The sequence below is a fragment of the Phalacrocorax aristotelis genome, chromosome 2 (genome assembly GCF_949628215.1).
Source record: "Phalacrocorax aristotelis chromosome 2, bGulAri2.1, whole genome shotgun sequence".
In the NCBI taxonomy this organism is placed as follows: domain Eukaryota; kingdom Metazoa; phylum Chordata; class Aves; order Suliformes; family Phalacrocoracidae; genus Phalacrocorax; species Phalacrocorax aristotelis.
Genome location: NC_134277.1, coordinates 150,770,969 through 150,795,517, shown reverse-complemented (window position 1 = coordinate 150,795,517; position 24,549 = coordinate 150,770,969). Strand labels below are relative to the sequence as shown.

The following is a 24,549-nucleotide window of genomic DNA, read 5'->3' as shown; positions in this document are numbered from 1 at the left end:
ACAGCAATTATTAAATACGTCTTTAAAAGGAAATACACAAGCAACTTAGAAATGTGTGAGTGTGTTAATCAATGCACAGTATAATTATGGTGATGACTGCTGTTAAAGAATACATTAAACAAAGGAGATTAAAGAAAAGGTGCAGAGTACTTGAAAGGTGAGAGGTGTGGGAGTATGTTAATAAACAGTATGATTGAATGGTCAGGAGGAAAAGAAAAAGCAAAAGACAATCTTGTAGTGTACTGAGTAAGTATAGTTGTGGGATATCCAAGGGCAAGGGGCATGGATATGGCATTAAGTATTACTTGCTTTGTTAAAAGCCAATGAAAGTTGAATAAATAGATTAAGTAAGAATAGGTGTTAATGATGCTTACTGTAATCCCACAATGAATCAGAGGATGACTGAAATCAGGAAGAGAGGTAGTGGTTTATGATTTCAAGACATATTTATCCATGTAAAATTGATGAGAATTAAACATCTGAATTTTAAAATCTGGTAGAAAACAATACAATGGAAACTTTGACTCATACTATTAAGAGAGTATCACCAGTCATGGTGTTCATCTTCACACTTACTTGAACAAGTATTTTTCTTTTCTAGTCTAACTTCAAGCTTTTCAAAATTCTCTATCTCTTGTTTTGAATCAAACCTCTAATGAAGAACAGTTTGCAAGTGAATTCTGTTTTGCATGCAAGTTCTGAAATCTAGATGAAAAAGATAACAGTATGTTTTACTAGTTTTTCCAGCATGAATTTTGCCTCGTGAAAATAAATGTCTTGTCTTCAACATTTGATCAGACCAGTCAGTTAAAGCATGTTGTCTATTTTGAATATAACCATGTTGGTCTGCCAAGGTGAAAAGCATTACAGAATGGATTAACATATGAAAGTAGAGATTAAAGTGCATGTTGTATGGATTCTGTTGCCATGATATTTTTTTATTTTACAGACTAAAAGAGTAAACCTATCAAAATCAAACTTCATTGTTTACTTTTTCTATTCTTGGAATTAAAAATGTATCTTCTGGCACATGCATAGTTGTCTTATATTTTGCTAGTCATTGTTGAAAAGTACCCAAGTTATATCATCTTGCAGCATATGAATAATTCTCTTTTGTTACAGTTTGAATATTGAGTAAAAGGAGTAAGTGGAACTTTTATGTGTCATGGAAGTTTATATTTCATATATATGTGTATGGATAGGAAAAATTATTGGATCCAATATGAAACATTATGTTCCTTAATAAGTACTGTATCATCTCCTAAGGCACTTCCTCATTTTTTTGGCTGGGTTTTTTGTTTTGGAAAAGTATAATTTTATTTTGGTCACAGAAGACCTATTATTTGAGTTTTTCTCTATAGCTTGCATTGAATTAACAGAATAGTACATATGTAATTAATAGCTATCCCAACTCAGACACAGCAGCCGTGACACAGGTTCTGAATTATGAAGCTCTATTATGACACTGAGCCAAAGTACACACTCTGTTTTCCACACTTGGTCTGGAGAGATGCATAGAAATTAACAGTGCATCCTATTTAATTTTCAAGTGTCTCTAAGTTTTTTCTCTAATTCAGTTGAAGTAGGCATCAGCAAGAGATTTATAGGAAAAACTAAATCGATAAATATATGCACACTTTGCTATTTTAAAAGTCTTATTCCAGTGACTGTATTTGGCGGGAAGTGCTAGTTTTCTAGGATGAAGATCTTATGAGGAGTAAATAGTTTAGTTTTATAAAGTGGCTTGCACAGAAACTGTATTCCAAATGATTTTTAAAGTGCTAAATAAAACAGCTAAGCTTAGATAATAAATAATAACACATAAAGGAGATTTTAAAATAGTTTGAGTATGCAGAGATGCAGAAAGAAATAAAACAGACCTCTAGCAATGAAAGTTGATAACAAATGAAAGTATGTAAGCACTGATATGAAAATAAATTCTCTAATGTCAGATGAGGCAAGCAAAGTCCTAATTACTTTCCAGGAGGATCTTCCATTCCCTCTCTGTCCTAAACATCTATGATATGCTATTTGTAGTAAAGAGTAATCATATTTCATAAGAGGCATCTTTTCTCATTATTGGAGATAAATATGAAAAAGCCAAGATAAAAATATTGGATGCTTCCCTCTTCTGTTGTCAAGAAAAGTTACTTTACAGTGTAGCAATACAAAGTGTAAAACCTTAAAAGAGTTCTGTGTAGTACATCAGAGAAAGGGGTGTCTGCACATTTAAATGCTCAACATGAAGACAAGCTTGTGAATGTGCCGCAAAGATGATTTAATGAGCTCAAATATATACATATGTGCATAATTAAAGAGTCAGCATCTGGTTGGTTTGTCTGTAGTTTGTTATGAAATGTGTATCGTGTCTCTCTGAAAGAGCATGCTGAGCATTTTATGCTTTCTCTCTCAGTTGATGAAATGTGCCTGCTAGGGCTTGCTCTGAGCACACTTGAGGAAAAGAATTTTCAGGGGTGCAAAAGACAAAGCAGGAAAACTGATCTAATGTTTAAGGATCACAGAATCACAGGATGGTAGGGGTTGGAAGGGGCCTCTGGAGATCATCTTGTCCAATGCCCCTGCTTGAGCAGGCACACCCAGAGCAGGGGGCACAGGAACGCGCCCAAGCAGGGTTTGAATGTCTCCAGGGAAGGAGACTCCAGAGCCTCCCTGGGCAGCCTGTTCCACTGCTCTGGCACCCGCACAGGAAAGATTATTTTTCTCATATTGAGATGGAACTTTCTGTGTTCCACCTTGTGCCCATTGCCCCTTGTCCTGTCATTGGGCACTATTGAAAAGAGTCTAGACCCATTGTTCTGACACCCACCCTTTAGATATTTAAAGGTATTTATTAAATGCCCCCTCAGTCTTCTCTTCTGCAGGCTGAACAAACCCAAGTGTCTCAGCCTTAATAAGAGAAGAAAGCCTGGAGATAGGTTGTAGTGGAGAACTACAGTCAGACTGCAAAGCTGGTAGAAAGGAAAAATATATCCTAAGGACCTAAAGGGGGTAGGAACAGCTGTAACTGAGCACTAGAACTGAAAGCAAGAGTATAGAAAAGGACCTGCCCTGCCAGGACACAGTGACTTGGGGGTGATCTTTTTATAATTATTCTTTTTTTCTACTTTTTTTCTCAGAAAATATATTTTCTATATAAAAAGTAAATTGACCTCCTCTGTTTTTCATGCTGCCCCTCCCGGCAAATGGGGGTGGGCAAGAGGCTAGGAGGGGACACAGCCCAGACAGCTGACCCCAACAGACAAAAGGGATATTCCATACCATATGATATCACGCTCAATGATAAAAGCTGAGGGAGAGAAGGAGGAAGGGGGATGTTCAGAGTTATGGCATTTGCCTTCCCAAGTAACTGTTACGTGTGAAGGAGCCCTGTTTTCCTGGAAATGACTGAACACTTGCCTGCTGAAGTAGCCAATGAATTTTTTATTCTGCTTTGCTTATGTGTTCAGCTTTTGCTTAACCTATTAAACTGCCTTTACCTCAACCAATGAATTTTCTCTCAACCTTCCCAATTCTCTCCCAACCTTCCCAATTCTCTCCCCATCCCACTGAGGGGGAGTGAGCGAGTGGCTGTATGGGAGGGGAAAGCTTAGCTGACTGCTGGGGTTAAACCACAACACCCACTTAGGGACAGTCAAAACACGTAAACTGTTAATCTTAATATTTTATTTAGATATAGAAAAATCTTACTAAGTTCTATCTGGTTACAAATACACAATGCAGTTATATACATTAGATAATATAATGATGCACAGATGGCTATTTCACATTGAGTCTTTAAGTACACAGCTTTCATAAACCAAAATTATTGATTGGAAAAAATTTGCTCATAATAAATAGCCTTTCAGCCTCTATCAATTCCAAAATCTGGTGAGGAGCAGCAGAAGTTAATAGATATAATCTGTATCACACCTGTACCAAAAGAAGATTCATTTATTTTGGTCTGGCTGCTTCTCTTCCTTTTTACAAAAAAAGGGAATTGATGTAAACACTTTGCCTCATAGGTGACCAAATTTAACCATAAATGTTGTTTATACATATTTATTTTCAAAGAAGCTACCATATGTCTTTACATAAACAGTATGGAAAACACATTTGTTAGGTGGGTGGGGTTGTTTTGCATTAAGCAGCCAGGACTTGTATTAAAACATGGTCTTTACCTTTCTAAAGACAGAACTTGTAAAGAAGTATTTTGATAATCTTTTAGAAATCATTAATTCCAATGATGTATTTTATTGACCGTTGATATAAAAATGGATTGCTAACTTTTGTTTCCTTGGGTCTTTTTTAGGATTTATTTATACCTGTGGTGGAACTTTAAAAGGACTTAACGGCACTATAGAAAGCCCTGGCTTCCCGTATGGATATCCAAATGGTGCAAACTGTACATGGGTTATAATAGCAGAAGAAAGAAACAGAATACAGATCGTCTTTCAGTCTTTTGCTCTAGAAGAAGAATATGATTATTTGTCATTATATGATGGGCATCCTCATCCTGCAAACTTTAGGACAAGGTAAAGAATAAATATTATTAAAAAGTAACTTGTTTACATATGTTAGAAATACCCAAGAAAATAGTTAAATCTAATGTTTTTAACTTATGGATTCTTTCTTATTTAGACTTTAAGGTGCACTTTCCTTAATTAATCATAAATATCTTGAAATTAAAAAAAAAATTCTGTGCTTTAATTCTAAAATAAGTGCTAAAATTAATCTAGCCTTCATATAAAACTTGTCTCAAAAATATACTTAATTAAGAAGCATATGAGCATAGATAAATTAATGTAAAGTGAATATGAGATTGTGGAGGTCTCAGTTTGCATGATCTAGTAGAGGTGGAACTTTTGTAATCTTTGCCAATCTTTCAAGAGAGATCAGAAGAAGGTAATGTATTTAAGACAGAAAAAATAGGTATTTTTTCTGCATTTGTATATAAATATCTTTTAACACAAAAGGATAACAAGAGTGAAAAAAAACAGTTTGAAAAATCAAGAGCGTGAAGGGTCACAGAGCATTTTTTATCAGTGTCTACTTCAGAGTTCTGGAAGGTTGAAGCTTGAGGGATACATGATAATTCTGCAATAGCAACAAATATGTGGTTCATACATTTGTTAGTTATATTTATCATCTATCTTGACTTCTGTAAACCAAGTTGTCATCTAACCAGACTTTTGTAAGACCTTTGACATGGACCCACACAACATCATTGTTGCTAAATAGGAGAGGTATGGCTTTGATGGGTGGACTATTGGATGAATAAGGAATTGGCTGGATGGCCACAACCAAAGAGTTGCAGTCAGTGGCTTAATGTCCAAATGGAGATCAGTAACAAGCAGTGTCCCTCAGGGATCCATACTGGGACCAATACTATTCAATATCTTTGTTAATGACATGGACAGTGGGATTGAGTGCACCCTCAGCAAGTTTGCAGAAGACACCAAGCTGAGTGGTGCTGTTGATTCACTTGAGGGAAGGGATGCCATCCAGAAGGATATTGACAGGCTTGAGGAGTGGGCCTGTGAGAATCTCATGAGATTGAATGAGGTCAAGTGCAAGGACATGCACCTGGGTCAGGGCAATCCCCAGCATCACTATAGACTGGGGGATGAATGGATTGAGAGCCGCCCAGTGGAGAAGGACTTGGGGATGTTTGTGGATGAAAAATTGGAAATGAGCCAGCAGCGTGAACTTGCAGCCCAGAAAGACAACCATATCCTGGGCTGCATCAAAAGAAACATGGTGAGCAGGTTGCAGGACGTGATTTTTCCCCTCTGCTCTGTTCTTGTGAGAACCCATCTGGAGTACTGTGTCCAGTTCTGGGGTCCTCAGCACAAGAAAGACATGGACCTGTCAAAATGGGTTTAGAGGAGGACCATGAAAATTATCAGAGGGCTGAAATGCCTCTTCTATGAAGAAAGACTGAGAGAGTTGGGGCTTTTCAGCCTGGAGGAGGCTCTGGGGTGACCTTATTGTGGCCTTTCAATATTTAAAGGGGCTCATAAGAAAGATGGAGAGAGACTTTTTACCCAGGCCTGGTAAAGCCCCTGACCAAGGGGCAACATTTTCAATATGAAAGAGGGTAGATTTACATTAGATATGAGGAAGAAATTTTTTACAATGAGGGTGGTGAAACACTGGCACAGTTTACCCAGAGAAGCTGTGAATGTTCTGTCACTGGAAGTGTTCAAGGTCAGGTGGGATGGGGCCCTGAGTAACCTGACCTAGTGAAAGGTATCCCTGCCCATGATAGAGGGATTGGAACTAGATGACCTTTAAAGGTCCCTTCCAACCCAAACCATTCTATGAGTCTATGCTTCTATGATACTGTGAAGAAGAATGTAATATATATTCCCAATCAGGGAATATCCAGTTTAATTTTATTTTGCACAGGGCTGCTCCAATAAAGGGAAGAGTTTTCATAATATTATATGGCAAGTGTTGATTCCCTTTAATGATATTTATTTTATTTAGCTATTGTGTAACAATTCAGCATCTGTCCACTATAAAGAAACTGTAACATGTTACTAGAAGGAAATTAGAACAGTAAAATTCTTCATCTCATATCTGTGCAGGATGTGAATTCTGTTTGTCAAATGAGTGATATGGTAGGTTGACCCTGGCTGGAATGCAGGTGTACACCAAAGCTGCTCTATCACTTTTCCTCCTCAGCTAGACAGGGGAGAGAAAATATAATGAAAGGCTTATGGGACAAGATAAGAACAGGGAGATCACTCAGCAATTACTGTTACGGGCAAAACAGACTCAACTTGGGGAAATTTAATTTAATTTATTATTAATCAAATCGGAGTAGGTAATAAGAAAATAAAAACTTAACCTTAAAATGCCTTCCCACCAACCCTACTTTCTTCCCAGACTTAACTTTACTTGTGAATTCTTTACCTCCTTTCTCCAAAGAGGCGCAGAAGGAGAGGGAATGGGGGTTGTGGTCAGTTCATCACACGCCGCTTCTGCTGCTCCTTCCTCCTCAGGGGGAGGACTCCTCACACTCTTCCCCTGCTCCAGCGTGGGGTCCCTCCCATGGGAGACAGTTCTCCATGAACTTCTCCAATGTGAGTCCTTCCCACAGGCTGCAGTTCTTCACAAACAGCTCCAGCACGGGTCCCTCCCACAGGGTCAGAGGTCCTGCCAGAAAACCTGCTCCAACGTGGTCTCCTCTCTCCATGGGTCTGCAAGTTCTGCCAGGAGCCTGATCCAGCATGGGCTTCCCATGGGGTCATGGCCTCCTTCAGGCACATCCACCTGCTCCAGTGTGGGGTCCTCCATGGACTGCAGGTGGATTTCTGCTCCACTGTTAACCTCCATGGGCTGCAGAGGGACAGCCTGCCTCACCATGGTCTTCACCACAGGCTGCAGGGGAATCTCTGCTCTGGTGCCTGAAGCACCTCCTCCCTTTTCTTCTTCACTGAACTTGGTGTCTGCAGGGTTGTTCCTTTCACGTATTTTCACTCCTCTCTCTGCTGCTGTGTTGGTGTTGCCCAGCAGATATAAAGAAAAGAATCTCTAATGAAATTGTTTTTCTTTGTATTTCTGTGTTTGCATTTGTATTTCCAGGTTCATGAATGTTTGTGTGTTATTCTGATAGCAGCTACAGGAAAGAGGGGCCCCATACATAAAAGATTTGTGGGTTGTCTTTTACAAGAAAAACCAACATGTAGTTTTTCTTCTTTTTTGCCGTTACCTTAAAAGACAAAATTTATGCAGAGGAGTCCAAAAAGGCCCTCACTGTCAGTCAAGAATTCTCTTGGTGAATCCACTTTAAATCATAATCTCAAAGAGTATGTGAACCATGTGCTGCACAAGTGCAAAAGAAATAAACAATTATTACGCTTAGGACCTTATGGTTCTTACCAACTTACAGTTTTAATAAGCATCAGAGAAAACAGGTGAAGGAAGCTAGGAAGATAGAAGAGGAAAATAATATCTTGCAAAGGCAGAATTTTTTTCTTTGTATGTCATGATCAAGCTACTGAGAAGGTTTATATATATTTGTGTGCATGTGTATGCTCATATCTATGTATATCTACCTGTACACTTAAGATATATAGATATCTATCTACATACATAGATACATGCATGCAGGATTCTTTTTGTATTAAACTCAGCTTTCAAAGTTGGAGCTTTGGGTTACATTTTTTTAAAATGTCAGTATATTGAGAAGAAAGTCAAGGAAGTCTGGCATGCTCAGAAATTTTGTCATTGTGATTTTAGGATGCTGCTACATTCTGGTGAGGAAAAGGATAAGGAGTTGTGTAGAAGAGAATAGAATAAGTTGGCATTTAAAAAGGAAAGGTGATTAAGCCTCAATATCGGTGTTGAAATAGACTACTTTTGCAAGAATTACAAGGTCTTGCTGGGCCAGCGTGTGAATTCAGTAGAAAAATTATACACATTTGTGTGCACAGAGAATTGGCTTTTAAATTATGAAAGTGTGATAGTGAAATTATGAAAGCTTTACTAAATCTTTCATGGTGACGTTTATTTTCTCAGATTGCTGTAGCAAGTATTAAGGTGATGCTTCCTAGAGTCTTCTTTTTGCAAAAGATTTTACTTAAATAAGTAAAGTTTTACTAAGGTACAGTTGCTTGTGGAAACTTTCTTTCTAGGATGACAGTGGATTTTATCAATTTACTTTGTGACATTAATGAAAGTGTAACGAGATTACACAAGTCACCCTGCCCTTAATTTTGTAACAGACAGAAATGTTTTCAGGGGACTACACAGGTGTATTTATAAAATATATAACTGAACAGCTAAAAAATTGTCTCAGATAGACAAGGTCACTCTAATTCTTTTTCTACTTCAATATTTTGATTGAAAGAGGTTTCTGTATGGCTGAAAAAGATTTTGCATTTGGGCTATTAGTGAAGCTCATGACCTCTGATTCCATCGTTATCCAGTTTTGTACTTCCTTGTTTAATTGTTCTCAGAATTGAATCTTGTTGAAATTTGCGGTCATTGACTGTCTTCAGTGAATGCCTAACAGCCTTAACTGGTTTAGATGCCTTAAATAACAGCTAAAAAGTAACAAATGGAAAAGAAGCAGTTCAGATATGGCCATTACAGAAAGTGTACAGTCATTATTACAGTTTCAACTTGTGTTACTGTATATGCTTGATTTAGCATATTTAATATGCTAGATCTTTGCCTCAAACTATGAATAGAGAAAATATAGAATAGTTTAAAGCTGTGAACTAAATGCAAAAAAAATTACTAACTTTCCATAAATCATATTTGTAATCACCTACAAAAAGATCTTTTTGCAGAAAGATAGTATTACTTAAAGTATTTGAGCCAGGTTTTCAGCAAAATTTTGTACTTGGGAGTCTTTCTGGGTCATGTCATAGAAACTGCCTATTTTTAGGACTTTCTTGTTGCCCTCCCTGTTCATCTTCATGACTTTTGTGTAGCCTTTCTTTCACACTTACACATCTAGCTCCCTCAAAAAAAAAGAGAAAACCCAAAAAACCCCACCAAACCACAACAGGGTTCGGTTTTCTATAATTACTTTTGAATTACAACTTTGAATACACCTTATTTTGGAAAGTAGCTAATACTTCTGACTGCTTTTCTAAGTTTTGTATTTCCACATAGAACGCCTGTTCTATTTTTTAAAAATTTCTGCTTTTCATATAATTTTTGTGTGTTGCTAGATGAATCATTTCAGCCAAGCTTTTTGAAGATGCATATCAATAATGTGTTTTCAATATTCTGGGTGCCCAGCTTGAGAAACAAGAGTTTTGTTTGCATTAGTGATAAGAATTCTTACTTTTAAATTAAGTTAATGGGAGGTATGATTTAAACTGATAAAACATCACATAAATCAGCTGCTTTGCAAAAGCCTGTTGGAATCATCTGATGATACCTCTTACATGTTATGAAAATATTTTTAGTATAACTTGTAAATAACTCCCTGTAGTGGCTTAGTACTACTGCCATATATTAGGGAGTGGCAGGAGCAGGGCTGGTCCATGAGGGCCACAAGTCAGGAGCCAAGGGTGACCCTGCTCACTCTGTGTTCTCATTGACAGGCACAATCCTGCAGGGGCTGCACATGGAGGACAGAGCCAGGGACTGCTAACAGGGTCCATCAACAGCACCCTACACAGCAAGTGATGAACCAGGTCCAAAGAGTGCAGCTGTGAGGAAAAATAAACATGGACAGCTAAGCTCCCCACAGAGTAGGGCGAAGAGGCTCATACTGGAGGCAGGGACAAGAACAGAACTGTAGTAAGGTCTGGATGCCTCAGGGTGCACTGAAATGGAGTCCCAGGACCCATGGGCAGTGGTGGGCAGGAGTCCCAGCTGAGGCTGCTCAGGGCCAGGAAGGTCTATTGGTTTCCTCAGAGTCCTGACAATGCATAGAAAAAATCTGTGAGAAATTTATTTAATGCTTACCTTTAAAGCAAGATTTAGATTATAATACAAAACAAAGTATGGGACTAACTATATGAATTATTCATTGGGTACTCTTCACGTCACTTCTTGAATAGTCATATGGAAACCACAATTAATTTTAAACAGCACTATTATTGGCAGTGGTACAGTGCATATGTAGGTGAGTGAGAGAATGGCAACCTCAATTCTGACATTTCCTTGCAAGTATTTTACTTTAAAACTTGGATAATATTTTGTTTTCCACTTTTTTATAAGAAATTTCATAGGATAACGCATAATATACTATCAGTAAATACCAAAGAGTATGTTTGGTTTGTTGTTCTTTTTTTTAGAGTAAGGTGCTTAGAATTGAAGACTGCTTTTAAAAGAGATTTCATACTCAACAGTTTTCTAAAATATATTTTTTTGCTCTAAATAGTTACTCCAACTTGCAGTGTGATATTAGAAATAGCTTCAAATAAATGAATAATAACTTGTGATTATATACCCAAGCTCTGTTCACAGTTCCAACGGAATATATTTTCCAAAATTACCAGTACCTAACTAGTTAATTGACTTGACATTTAAATATTCATCACAAAATTAACATTGCATCAAAATCAATGAAACCAATTCAGATCTGTTTTAAATACAGGAAAAAAATGCATACCTGCTGCACTTGTACTGGCATAAACTGAATAATTCAATCCAGTATATTTCTGTCTCCTGTGTTGACTAAAAGAATCTTTCATATATTTATGTTCAGGAAGCATTTTTGTAGTAGCCGAAACTATATATTTTCTAATGTTAAAAATAAAATTATTTAGAAAATTACAAGTCTACCAGAATGTTCTGGTAAAAAAACACCAGAAAATTTCACTATGTGTGGTCTTCAAAAGGACAGACGTGGAAAGATTCACTGTCAGCAAAAAGGTGTAATCATTTTCTGCCAGGTGTTCATTTGTTTGCGTGACTGAAAAGAAGTATGAATGTGTTTGTCTAAAAATCATGAGAAGTGGAGGTGTGACAAACTGTTACAAACTGGAATTTCTGAACACTTAATAAATATATGTTTTGCATGTGTTTGAGAGCTTGCAAGACCAGCATGTATCTGCAGAGATATTTTAAAATGTTGATATGGTCACTGCATGCAAAGATTTAATTGAATGAATTAACAGCTTTTCTCTACCTACTCATGGTTACTTTCCTCTCAGGAAATTTGAATGGAAGGAAGCTTTAACATTCTCAGTGTTTAAATGGTGAGCTAATACTCATCTGTTCTGATCTCTTGCCTTTAAGCAAAGTGAATCATCCTTTCATCTTCATTCCCTGCTGAGGCTAACAAGAATCAAACCTACAGGTTACCTGATTAGTGCTTCTGAATTGCATAGGAGAAATTCGCTGCAATTTTGGGAGACATCCACTGCTTCTTCTCCATCAATGAATTGCTTTCTCCTATAACATCTGATTCCCTGAGTAGGCCTCAATTTTTAACATTTACTCCCCAACCACTTAAAGGGAAAAGAAGTTTTCAAAAGATTAATAAGTAGATCTTTAAGATTTCAGGACGTTCCTAGTGTTGAATGTAATTGGGTATGCTCACCCTAGTACTTCCAAAACTTTGAATTTGGTACAAAACAAACAAAGTCATACTTTGATAATCGTATTGCAAACTACTCAGAAAAGAAATAGTTATCACATAACAGAGGAATAAGTTCAAAACTAAACTTAAATAAAACTAAAATGCTTTATTTTTTTTATTCCATATCATAAGGAATAACAGATATTGCTGCACTTAGAATGGCTGGTAATGTCTATCCAACTGATGAACAGCAGACAAAATAGTTGGGAGTAGAAATACATAAAATTACAACAAATCCTTAATATCAATTAATATTAAATATCATTAGAGTTGCAGGCAGGTGAGATGGCTGCTTACTTGCCTTGAGACTGAAGTTATGTTAACTGAAAAGGGCATGGAGCACTCAGACATGCCAGGACAAGAAGGCAAACTGGCTGCTCTGACCATGCCATAGGAGTTGGACTTGCTTTGGTGGTCAAGAGGACCACAGTAGGAGCAGGCTGAATGCTTTCCCCAGCTGGTAAGGGAACACCCACATAGATGAGTTGAGCACCTTGCTGTCACCCCATCAGTGCCCGCTCCTGGCCTGATAGCATTGTCAGATAACAGTCTCTCCTTCATAAATGTGCCAGGTATTACTGACAACATAATCAAACATTGTGTTTTAGCTCAAAACCAGTCAAAAATTTAAGGTATACTTTCTCTGAATAATTTATTTTGATTTTACAGTGTCAAAATGCTAGCATCATCCATTTTTTTTCTACATCTAAAATTTTATGTAAAAACATTCAGGGCATGGGATAAATTAAAACAAAACAAATCAAACAACAAAAAACCCCAGAGTAAAATCAACAACACCTTACTCATTTTATTATTTTTTTTTTTGTACATAAAATTAAATAACACTAAGTAAATTACTAACAATTACCAATTTTAAAAAAATGTATTTCTGGAAGACTAGATTTTGCCTATAAAACTTTCTATTTTTATAGTGGAATAATTATAATTTAGATCTTACATGTGCTAAATTGTCAAAATTATCTTACAGATATTTTATGAGGAAGGAAGGCTAGCAAAAGAATTAATGTTGGCAATAACAGATCTTCCAGTGTCCTCATTCAATAGGTCTGCTTTTTTTTCCATTTCTTATTCTAACTATGCTGAATGTGTTTTTTCTTTTAACAGAGAGAAGTCTGGGTCAAACAGGCAGCAATTAGGCTATGCTGCTAGCATTAGTGCAACCTCCAGCTTGTTACATGTCACCTATTGTCACGCTGGTAGCTACAGTAATCTTTTCTTCTGACTCAGACTCTTTCCTTCTTCTGGTCCTTAAAACTTTAACCTTAATTCTTTTTGAAGGTTTATATCTATGTTACATACATTACTATCTCCCAGCCAAACTTGTTACCTTATTTTTTTCGGGAAACTATTATGCTATTATTTGTTAGCGAGTGCTCCAATCTTTCTCATATTAACTCATCAAAACCAGAAGACAAACAAAGCCCCACATTTTTATCTTGCTTTTCTCTCCTTCTTCCTCCACTTCTGCTACGTCAGGGTTTCCACTTACTGAATTTCCCAACTTTAAGACTTGTTTTACTTGCTTTTTCCTTTCCCATTTTCTATGTCTTTAGGTGATCTACAGTACTCCAAGATGTAGTACAGGGTGCCCAGAGCTAGTGCAGATGTCTTGTCTGGTCAAAATGCCACAATGGTGTGTTGATTCTCCTTGCTGAATCCAAGCTTTGTTGTATGTAGCTTCATTTTACTTCATGCATGTGTACCGTTTTGTTCTTTGTACATTCTTATATGAACAGTGCCTTGTTTACTTGCACCATATAAAGACCCTTCTGAGTATTGTTATAATTTGGCTTATATTATTGCCATTACAAATCCTGTTATTAGAGTTACCCTCCAAGTTAGTTTTGTACCTTTCTTCTACTATCATAACCGTACTCAAAGTAGCAGACTCAGTACTAATAAAATAAAGAAAAACTGGCAACTCTGTGAAGTTCTATATTAAATCTGATGGAACAAAGTCTCTGACTATTTGGTTATTAAGCCTTTAAGACATGTCAGAGTGGAACATCTGCAGTCATTCAGGTCTTCATTCGCAACTACCATTGACAACTGAAAATGTACAAAGCTTCCTTTTTCACTTTCCTGTTTAAGTGGTTTTTGAATATTGATGGAGACCAAGAGTTGTTGGTATGGAGACAATGGACCATTTACTGAACCTCAAAAAGTTTCCATTATCATCAGAGGTAACTGTAGCTCTTTGAGGTTTTTTTTTGCTCAGACTGTTTATTATGCCCTAAGTACATGTAGTTTTCTTCTCTTGTCACTGTTCACTTTCTGTCCAAATTGGCAACCAGAGCAGAAACTGTGAGCTAATTAGGATCAAATTAAGGATTCAGCACTTTGGAAACACCTTCAAACCGCTGATCACTGAGCCATTGATTTTTCTTTCAGCTGATTCACAGTTCTCTAGCTTTCTTCACTGTTTGCATGAAAAGAGAAGAAAGAAAGGAATTTCACTTGAGAATTTAGGGACCAATGAACAAAACCAAATGAAATTACACTCTTCCCTTCAAAGAAAGAGAAAATAAAAAGGTATAAGTCCTAGTCAAAGAGCAATTAAGAGATAAGGAACTAGAAGGAAAAAAAAAACCAAACATCAATGCAGACTGAAGGAGGGAAAAAATGGCAAGTAAAAAAAAGAAGACGACAGCAAACCAACAATCAAAGTGGAAAATGATGAGATACACAACAGAACTGAATGAATCTAAACAATAAAATTTTCAGTGAATGAACAACAAAAATAAATACAGCAAAGGTGTAAACAGAAGATATGTAAAATGATGAAAATGTACTGAACATGGGTAGGGACACACAGCAATAAATACAGCAAAGCTTGTAGATAAGACAAACAAAGACAATTGAAAAAACAGTACCAGAATTTAATGGTAAATAGCTATTCAGCTCTGAGAGATGGGTTCTGAGCAGGCAAGACATTTAAATTGAGATTTCTTTTTTTTTAATCTGAAAAGCTTGCTTTATGAAGAAAATACATTGAAGCAATAAAATGCTTGGCACTGTGACTAAAAACACAAAGCTGAAAGAACGCTATCTCACATCAATCATGCTATACAATTGGGAATATTCTGATAATGATGTTAAATTTCTAGATACACATGGAGAGTGAAAGGTAGAAAATTAAAACTGATAAAAGAAAGTGTTTGTCAAGACCAGGTGCAACCAATCTCTTGAACTTATGTTCACATTATTGTGAAGAAGTCAAGATTTTAAGAGGTTAGGAAAAAATGGTTAGACATTCATTTAGCTAGCAAGGAAGTTAAGTTAAATGGTTAGGATTTAAAACCAAAACCAAACCAAAACCAGCAAACAAACAAAGAATTTAGTAATTATTTGAAGTGGAAGTGACCTCCTTCTAACTGAGCTTAGGAAGAGACTTTCCCATTATAAGCCTCCCATGGGATATCTTTCTCTAAGTAACTGGGATGACCAGTTTGACTACTTTGAAATAGCTGATGGATATTGCACTAGTTTTTTTACTGGACTTCTTATGTAATACAAGAAAGACTTCTTTTACAGCTGCTAAGAATTATTATCTTTTTTGGTAAAGCTGGTAGCTAGCATTATACAGATGAAGACTGCATATACCAGTTTTATGGGGAGATGAGTGTGGTCATCTCTGAGAACCAGGTCTGCTAAATATTAGTTATTCATTTTTCATTGCATTGCTAAATTGTTTTATGAAATTTGAAACAGTCTAGAAAACAAAGTTGATTTTTGTTGTGGAGACCGCTTATATACGACACACATATATGACATTATACTACAACATGCCAGCATAGACTGTCTGTAGCCATTAGTCTTCCACCTATGTTTCAGCTTTAAAAGCAGGAAGAATGATAGTTCGCAATAATAATCTTGTCCCAGAAAGTTATAGTCTATGGGAAGGACTCATTCTATTACAGGGGTGTCTGACTGTTAGACTTGCTTACATGGCAGAAAGGTAACTCTTAAACTGGTTGTTAAATTCACCTTTTATTGTTGCAACTGACAATATCAATAAATATACCTCATGAGGTTGATAATTGAATCAGAACATATCTAGAACAGCCATATACTATTACTAAACTAAACTCCAAATGTCTAGTTCCTACATGAATAGGCTTTTTCTATTGTTTTTGAAGAATGGCATGATCATTCTATTTTAAATGGTATGTCTGCAGACAGCCAAAATGAATAGATGAGTATTTCTGCAAATATATATGTATGTTTGTGTGCACATTAACATCATTTCTCTCTGTCTGTCTAATATTTGTCTTAAACTGTGAATGTGATAGCTTATTACTGGAAAGTGGCTCCTACAGGTTACATTTCATTGCACAGCTTGAAGTGAATATTTTATTATCCAAATTATTTATGCTAACATAAAATATGTTGTATTTTATTTTACCTAAGTACAAGTTAATGTCAACAGAATATTAGAAAATCCTGAATCTGTTGAGATGGAAGAGTGGCTTTTCCTAAAAAAATAAATAACATTTAAAAAACACCAAAAAAAAAAGCCAAAAAACCCCCAAACAAAAAACCACCCAAAACCCCAGAGAGTCTTTTTTTCTTAGTAGTATCAAAAAAATTATGTCCAAATCTGCTCTCAGTTCCTCTGTAGTCAGTGCAAGTCTTCTGGACTTAAATGTAGTGACATAAATAGTTATGCAAAAATGTGTTTTTCATTAGAATTTACACATTTAGTAATGAATGTTTGTAATTTTCTGATATGGTATTGACCAAATTACATTACTTCAATGTGCTTCCATTTTTGCATTGTAAAACACATACACTACATATCTGCTTTTCAAGATGTACAGGAAACTTAGCTTGATAACACACATAAAAAAAGAAGTAATTTTGTTAATTAAATATTGCTTCCTTATAATATGAAATGAACTGTGCATAGAGAGAAATGTGTATTTTATCCCGTTTTAAACAATATTAGAAGTTCTAAGATAAAAGATTGCTTTTCTTGCTCACACTTTAAAGTCACTTTCTGTACATCTGCCATACTAAAACTATATAAGTAGTCTAAGTTTTAACTGAGTCTTGCTAGCAGAGAATCCTTATCTCCTTCAGATCTTTTCTAATACTATAAAAAAGGAATCTTTTCTTGGACAAATGTTATTCATTCTTATCTATGGCCTGCAAGAAACCAATAAAGACATCTATTGCTAAAGTCTGCAGATGACCTTTCTCAAATAGTCTTTTGCAAGGTGATTACAGTTGTTGATGAGAACACCTCCTTATAGTAACAAGCATCTATGTACAAAGAATGGAGTTTTTATTTTTGGGTGGAATATTGGGTGTTGGAAAAAGTGACATGAAAAGGGCTCGGTGCAATGACTAACTAATAAACAGTAAGCATGAAAATGAGGAATGTTGTGAGGAGGTAGCATATAGCTAGTTAGCTAGACAGACAGACAGACAAAAAGACAGCATCTTTGATATATGTCTTTTATTACACCAATTTTTGAAAAAAAAGAGAAACTTTAATAAGCAACGAGTAAGATATGATAGGAATGAGAAGAGATAGATGCTAGAAAGGGTATAGCAGACCTATGCAAACTCCCAAATGGAACTCTACGTACACAAAAGTGGCAAAGCCCTGAGTGAAAACAGCTGTACTTCTAGGGTATTTCTGTTCTGTAAATGTTCATATACTCATATACTGTAGTATTTCAGTTGTCATTTAGAAAGTAGCTGTTCATAAATTGCAAAAATACTTGTACAGTTTGAAGGCAACAGTAAATATTAAAGAACACAATTTTCAAATTGTAACCAGTGACAGAATATTTCTCCTATGGCAAAGTCTAGAATTAAGTGAAAGTATAGGTTTTTGAAACTTAAAACTAAGTAATTTCTTAGGTTACTGTCTTCATAGGAAGCATGTAGTATGGTACTTGATAATCCAGCTCTATAAATATAACCTGGATGAAAAAGGTTGTCACAGTGACATGCTAATCAAGGTAATTACCTCTCATAGGCGTTTGATTATTAATAATTGCAAAAATATTCTTTGCCTAGTCCCAGTGTCATTGTAAATATGTTATAGAGGACCATGTGAAAATGAATCATGGCTGTAAGAGTTTCTGTTAATTATTTTTATTTCTTCTGTAATTTCAAGTGGTTATAGGGAGTATAAATATATTTAAATATAGAATTGTAAAAATATTTAAAATAAAAAATCATCACAAAATACTCCATGCCAAGCAAAAAATTAGGAAAATCAAGTAAAACTCTTGACTGGCCAAAGTACGGAACTCAGAGGTATGAAAAATAATATTAGTCACTATGTAAACAACTTAAAGTAGATTTTTTCTGCAATAAAATACTATTAAAATTATTATAAGAAAGGCACTGTTTTTCCACATATAAATACTGTATACTTTTCTCATTCTCTGAGTGTGTATTATAAATTCTGTAATTATGGTTACAGATAGGGCAAAAATTTAAAATTGAGATATTGCTCTTCTTTAAAGTTAAAATGGAAAACAATGGATTTGACTAGGCTCTCCCATGAAAAATAAGCTCTGAAAGTATTTGTACCTTCATCTTTTCACAATATTGCTTTCACTGTCAAATTATTGTGTATAATTTATGTCTCATTCCATTCCATTCCACATTCCTTAGTAAAATTATTTTATCAGTCTCTGTCCTACCTTTCTAAGCCCACTCTAACTATCCTCCCATAGTTTTGTCTTTTACTTTACCATTTGCTATTTATAGTTTCTATCTGTGAAATTACCACTTTTGAAAATCATTTTTTTAAGATCTCACTTGTGCATTTATTGTTGTCATGGGTAAGTTGCATTTCACCTCTACACTGATGTCTTCTGGAATACCTATCTATGCTTATTATAACTATTAGGGAAAAAATACCCCTAAAACTGAAGAGCTCTGTACTTTTACATGCGAACAAGTCTGCTTCAGATAGGGGCTGTTTTCCAGAGGTCCTTTGTGCGGTCCTTGTGTGAAATGCAACTAAAAGCTTGGTTTTCAATTACTTAACAAATGTAGATCCTGTTTATTTCAATAGGAATGTTCGGATATGGTTTGTAGAGGAACTAAAGGTGTGACTCAAAGCCCATGGAAACTGGTGGGAAGATGCTGATTGGTTACAGTGGGTTTTGTATGAAATCCACTGACAATCTGTGGTGTAAGGGTGATAAAGGTATATAAAAAGTCATGATGGGAATGATTCATGTATTTTTTTCAATTTATTTTACATCTTTGTTTGCTAATTTTGGAAAGATTTCTCCTTTGTTAAATCAGTTAAGGGAAGATTTCCAAAAGGTACCTGACACACTTCTGTTACACCATACTGGATTTTAAATGTTTCACTGTCTTTCATGTAACAAAAAATTCCTTTCATAATTATTATTTTTTTCTTTTCATTTCATATGATAGGAGGTGTTTGAAGAGAGCAGTAAACTATTTTGAAAAATTACACTTAATTACTGAAATAATTTTTTAACAAATATGGAACTTAATATATGTGGAGAGTTTTCTTCTTCCTAGAAAGGCTCCTTTTTGTTTTTCTGGGGATGGAAAGGGAGAAAAAAACTACACATGAATTGATTGTCTGTAGGGGAAGGAGAAAAATTTTAAAGGCAAATCTATATTTTCCAAGTCCAAATTTTTAATTTAGATGTTTCTCCCTTGCAAGAAGGACCTTATTTTCTATTTTAAAATCAAATATGGTTTTCGTAAAAATGCTTTTTACTTTCCTGCTAGAAATTTTGCTACAGCACTTTAGTTATAATGTTCACTTTGGAATTAAATACTTACCTGCTACGAGACTGAAAATGACATGTTTATATTCTTTATGCTTACATAACATACACATTCTGCTAATGTAATAGGTACATTAATTTACAACCCTTTCCTGGTTTTTTAAAGATTGCTATAGGGTCTCATTTATGGCTTGATGGAATAAATAGTGTCTCCAGTGTCACAACATTTCCCCCAGAACTGCCTGTCTCAGAATTTTAGATCTGTAGTTGAAAAATCTTTTCCATTATATCCTGGCTTTCTTCTCCTCCACTTTGTGTTTTATTTGGTTATCTCTGTTGCCCTATGTTTTAATTTTTTTTTCCTATGTTCTAAATAAAACCTTTATACATAACCCTTTCTCCACTGCAGTGGATTCAGGCTCTGCCTTGAACCACCATGTGCTCCAGGTGTCTCCACAGAAAGATAGCAATACTCAACGTTGGAGGAGAGACACCTTCTTCTAGCATCTTTCATTTGATCTCTGCTGCATACTCAGTTTATATTTTCTCCTTTAAAGTAAACAGAGGTCTGTGAGAAAAGTAGGTTGCTTTTGGCTGTAGTAGAAGTTTTCTGGAAGAGAAGGAATGAAATAAAGTTAATGGATTTTTATATTTTATAGCTATTGCTGTCTGTTTTCCAGCTAGTTTAGCTGATTCATTTAAAAGATTCATTCTATTTGTTGCTGTTATTCAATGATGACTTTATAAGTTAAGGCAGTGAGTTTTTGTATTAAAAGCATAGATTCTGAAATATATTAGGATAGCTTTTCCTCCTTCACATGTTCTGCTACTACAACTTTATCTCTGTACCAGAACAGAAATATCATGTGTGGTGATAATGTCACAAGCATTTTGCTCATGGTTGAATTCCAAAACTCCACAGAATATTCAGTATAAGTTGAAGCTGTTCTGGAACTTCCTGGCACCTACAACAGTGATAAGCAAAATATGGCATCTCTCCTCTCCATATTGTGCTATTTTCACACATTAAGGCAAAGTTACTAAAGAGAGTTGAGCTCATCTAAAAGCTTGTTGTCACTTACAGAAGCAAATCCAGCTCCCATATTCCTCTGAATTTGGCTGTGTGGTCCTTCTCTTCACTTCCATTCGCTCCGGCACTTGTCAGGCATATCCCTTTGTGGATATGCTTCCCTTTGCTAACTGAATTGATTTAGGTTTATTTTTAACGGATTAGCTCTTCATCAGGGTGGTTAAATGAACGAATTTACAGAGAAGTGTGCAAATCACTAGAACCAGTGTGAAGTCAGTGTCAGAACTGTGTGAAAACTGGAAGGAGCTGGCTCCCCTCCTTTGGTGTTTACAGAGCTCTAAGATCTGCTAAAATGTACTGTACATCTTTACCCAGCTTTAAGAAGATGAGGAGAATAAACTTTGTTGTCATAATGTTCTAGCTGCTAGAGGCTTAAAATATGTACTGCTTGCTTCATTGTTTTATTAATTCTTGTTACTTTAAGGACTAGAATGTTTTCAAGTGCTCTAAAAGCAACTGTTTTGATAAGCTTTGTTGTGATCAGATTTCTATCCAAGAAGCAGGCAAATCCTCACCCTAGAGATTTTTAAAGGCTATTTGTATGGTAGTCTGGTTCTTCTTACTTACCATTTGAAGTTGTTCTTGCTATTTTTTATGTATTAAAATAAATTGACTGTTATAAGAAAGATAGATAATTATTTATAAAATCTGCTTTATTTCTGATGCTAAAAAAAAGTGGAGAGTTGTATAATAAGTGTTTCACACTAGTAATGGATGGTGGCAGTTTTTAGAAACATGCTTTGTAAAGAATATAATGATTGTGCCAGAACCTGATGAGTAATTTATTGTTTAGTTCAAAGCAGCTGTTCAATTAAAAATGTTCAGCCTTAACCTATGATCATTATTTTAAAATAATAGATCGTGTGAGCAGTTTTGCATTTTGATAGGGAAAAATTATCATTTGACAAAAATAAATTAGTTCATAAATCATATGTTGATCTGTTAATGAATAAAGTATAAGATATTTTTATTAACATTTTCAGTGGGAGCAAAAATTGAACCCAGTCAGCCACTTCTGCTCAATCTTTTTTGCTTTGTTTTACAGGCTATTAAGGCAAAATATATTTACTTATTTTAAACTGATTGAATAGACATATAAAAAGTGTAAGAGTTACACCTATTCATATTCAAAATGGAATTCTTTTAAAGAAGCTTTTACATTCCTTACTTTCTTCCTAATTCAATGGGTAAGTAACTGCTTCCTTGGCAGGAAAATTGGAAGATCAAACATCAGTTGAATTTTACCAGGACGCTGCAGATCAAGCTTGCTATACTCTCAGCTGCAATTCAACTCCCTTAGTAAATTTTCAACATGTACATGTGCATAAGCACATGCACACCCAAAAATTTAAACATTAATTAAGTTCAGACTTAATTGTCTATTACTCAGTAGGGAAGTATTCTCCCTTTCCAATACACTTTTGACATTTCAAAAATGTTTGTTCTGAACTGGTGTGTAAAACAGAACATTAAAGGTTGTGGCAGGTTGACCTTGGCTGGCTACCAGATGCCTACCCAGCCACCCCATGACTGTCCCTCAGCAACAGGACAGCAAGAGAAAATGAGATTAAAAACCTCCTGGGTCAAGATAAAAATGAGGAGAGATCACTTACCAATTACTGTCACCAGCAAAACAGACTCAACCTGGGGAAAACTAATTTAATTAACTGCCAGTTAAGAAGAGGGTTGCATGGTGAGAAACAAAGACAAAAACTAAAACACCTACCCCCCATCCCCACCCTCTTCTTCCCAGGCTCAACTTCACTCCATTATTACCTCTTCTACCTTACCCCTCCCTGAGCAGCACTGGGGAGATGGGGAATGTGGGCTTGTGCTTGGTCAATAACAGTTCCTCTCTGCTGCTCCTTTCTCCTCATGCTTTCCCTTGCTCCAACGCAAGTCCTCCATGGTCTGCTCCGGTGGGGGTCGTCTCCATGGGCTGCAATTACTTTAGGGAATAACCACCTGCTCTTTTGTGTGGTCCTCCATGGACTACAGTGTGGATAAGTGCTCTAGCATGGTCGTCCATGGGCTGCAGGAGAATCTCTGCTATATTTCCTGAAGCAGCACCATCACCACCACCACCACCACCACCACAACCACCACCACCACTACCTCCTCCTTCTCTTTCTCCTTCACCTCCTCCTCCTCCTCCTCCTCCTTCTTCTTCTTCTCCTCCTCCTCCTCCTCCTCCTTCTCCTCTTCCGACATTAGTGTTCTTCACATTTTTTACCCTCACTCCTCACATATGTGCAGCATTTTGCCCCTTCTTAAATATGTTTTCACAGAGGTTCCTCCACTCTTGGTTTAATAAAAGAACCAGTTCAACAAGGTAATTGAACTTCATCCTATCAGTTTTAATTTGTCACTTTTAAATTTCATAGAATTATTTCTGTTAATATGAAAGAATTAATAACTTTTCTTTAAATTAGTTGTTTTTCATTTAAAGTCTAGCAGAACACTAGCAAAAAGAGCATGATGCTTGAATATTTGAGGACTATCGGAGAATATATACTGGGTCAACGGAAAAATTTTAAGGAGGAAGGATTAAAAAGAAATCTATTGCAATTTTAATTATGCTGGACTATTTTACTTTCTAATATAATGCTGGAAAAGTAGTTAGAACATATCTGTAAAAAGACAGAAATGCAAAGTGTAAGTAATTATTTTTCCCTCCAAAATTTATTAATAAGTGAGTAGTGCCTTGATTTTCATCATCAGCGATTGTGCAATTGAATTAATCAGAAATGGAGCATATTTGATCCTCTCTTGGATTAGCTACTATTGCTTCTAGACTTTTTAGCCTTTGACATTCTTGGAACTTGCTGTTCAGACATGGTCTGTTCTGCTCTGTTGTGGTTTAACTCCAGCTGGCAACTAAGCACTATACAGTCACTCACTCACTCCCCTCTGGTGGGATGGGGGAGAGAATCAGAAGAGTAGAAGTGAGAAAACTCGTGGGTTGAGATAAAGACAGTTTAATAAGTAAAGCTAAAGCCATGTGTGCAAGCAAAACAAGTAATTTATTTACTACTTCCACTACAAAATCACTACAACTCACTACAGACATTCAAAGTCATGTTGGACAGGGCTCTGAGCAACCTGATCTAGTTGAAGATGTCCCGGCTCACTTGTTACTAAAACTACTTTACAAAGCATCATAATTTTGCATGTAAATAATATGTAAATTCTAAATATATATTAAGTCTCCACATGATGTATCATTGTTAATTTCCTCATATTTACTACCGGACTTCCAGAATTTCTATTGACAAGAAGCTTTTTCAGGAAGAACATCTGATCTGCCTAATGTAGAAGAGCTGAATGAATAAAAATATCTGTCTGCCTTTTCCTACACTCCCAGAATTATCTGTAGTCTTTGGGTATCCACCCAGCTAATTCCATACTTCACATTCACAACTTGAAAGCCTACTAAGTGGACACAGAGTGTGTCCATTTCCTGTGGGTGTAAGGAACCTGACAAGCTTGCTAAAACACCAGCAAGAAGAAAGCAAACAAAAGCATTAACATGCAGTGTATTAATTTACAAATTTGTATCACTGTTGTATGATGGATAGCACTCTGTAGCTGAACTGCAGCATCTCAATCAAATATTCCAGCAGAACATTACAATTCAAAATTTC

The 24,549-nt window shown here is 35.9% G+C and overlaps 1 protein-coding gene across 1 annotated transcript in view; it reads left to right on the top strand.

Moving 5' to 3' along the window:
• Positions 1-3,735: 3,735 nt before the first annotated feature.
• Positions 3,736-24,549, top strand: part of CSMD3 (CUB and Sushi multiple domains 3) — a 614,053-nt gene continuing 593,239 nt past the window's right edge. Inside the window, exons 1-2 of the mRNA XM_075085810.1 lie at positions 3,736-3,799; positions 4,310-4,532. Of these exons, the coding sequence (XP_074941911.1) occupies positions 3,736-3,799; positions 4,310-4,532 (287 nt within the window). The remainder of the gene's footprint in view (positions 3,800-4,309; positions 4,533-24,549) is intronic.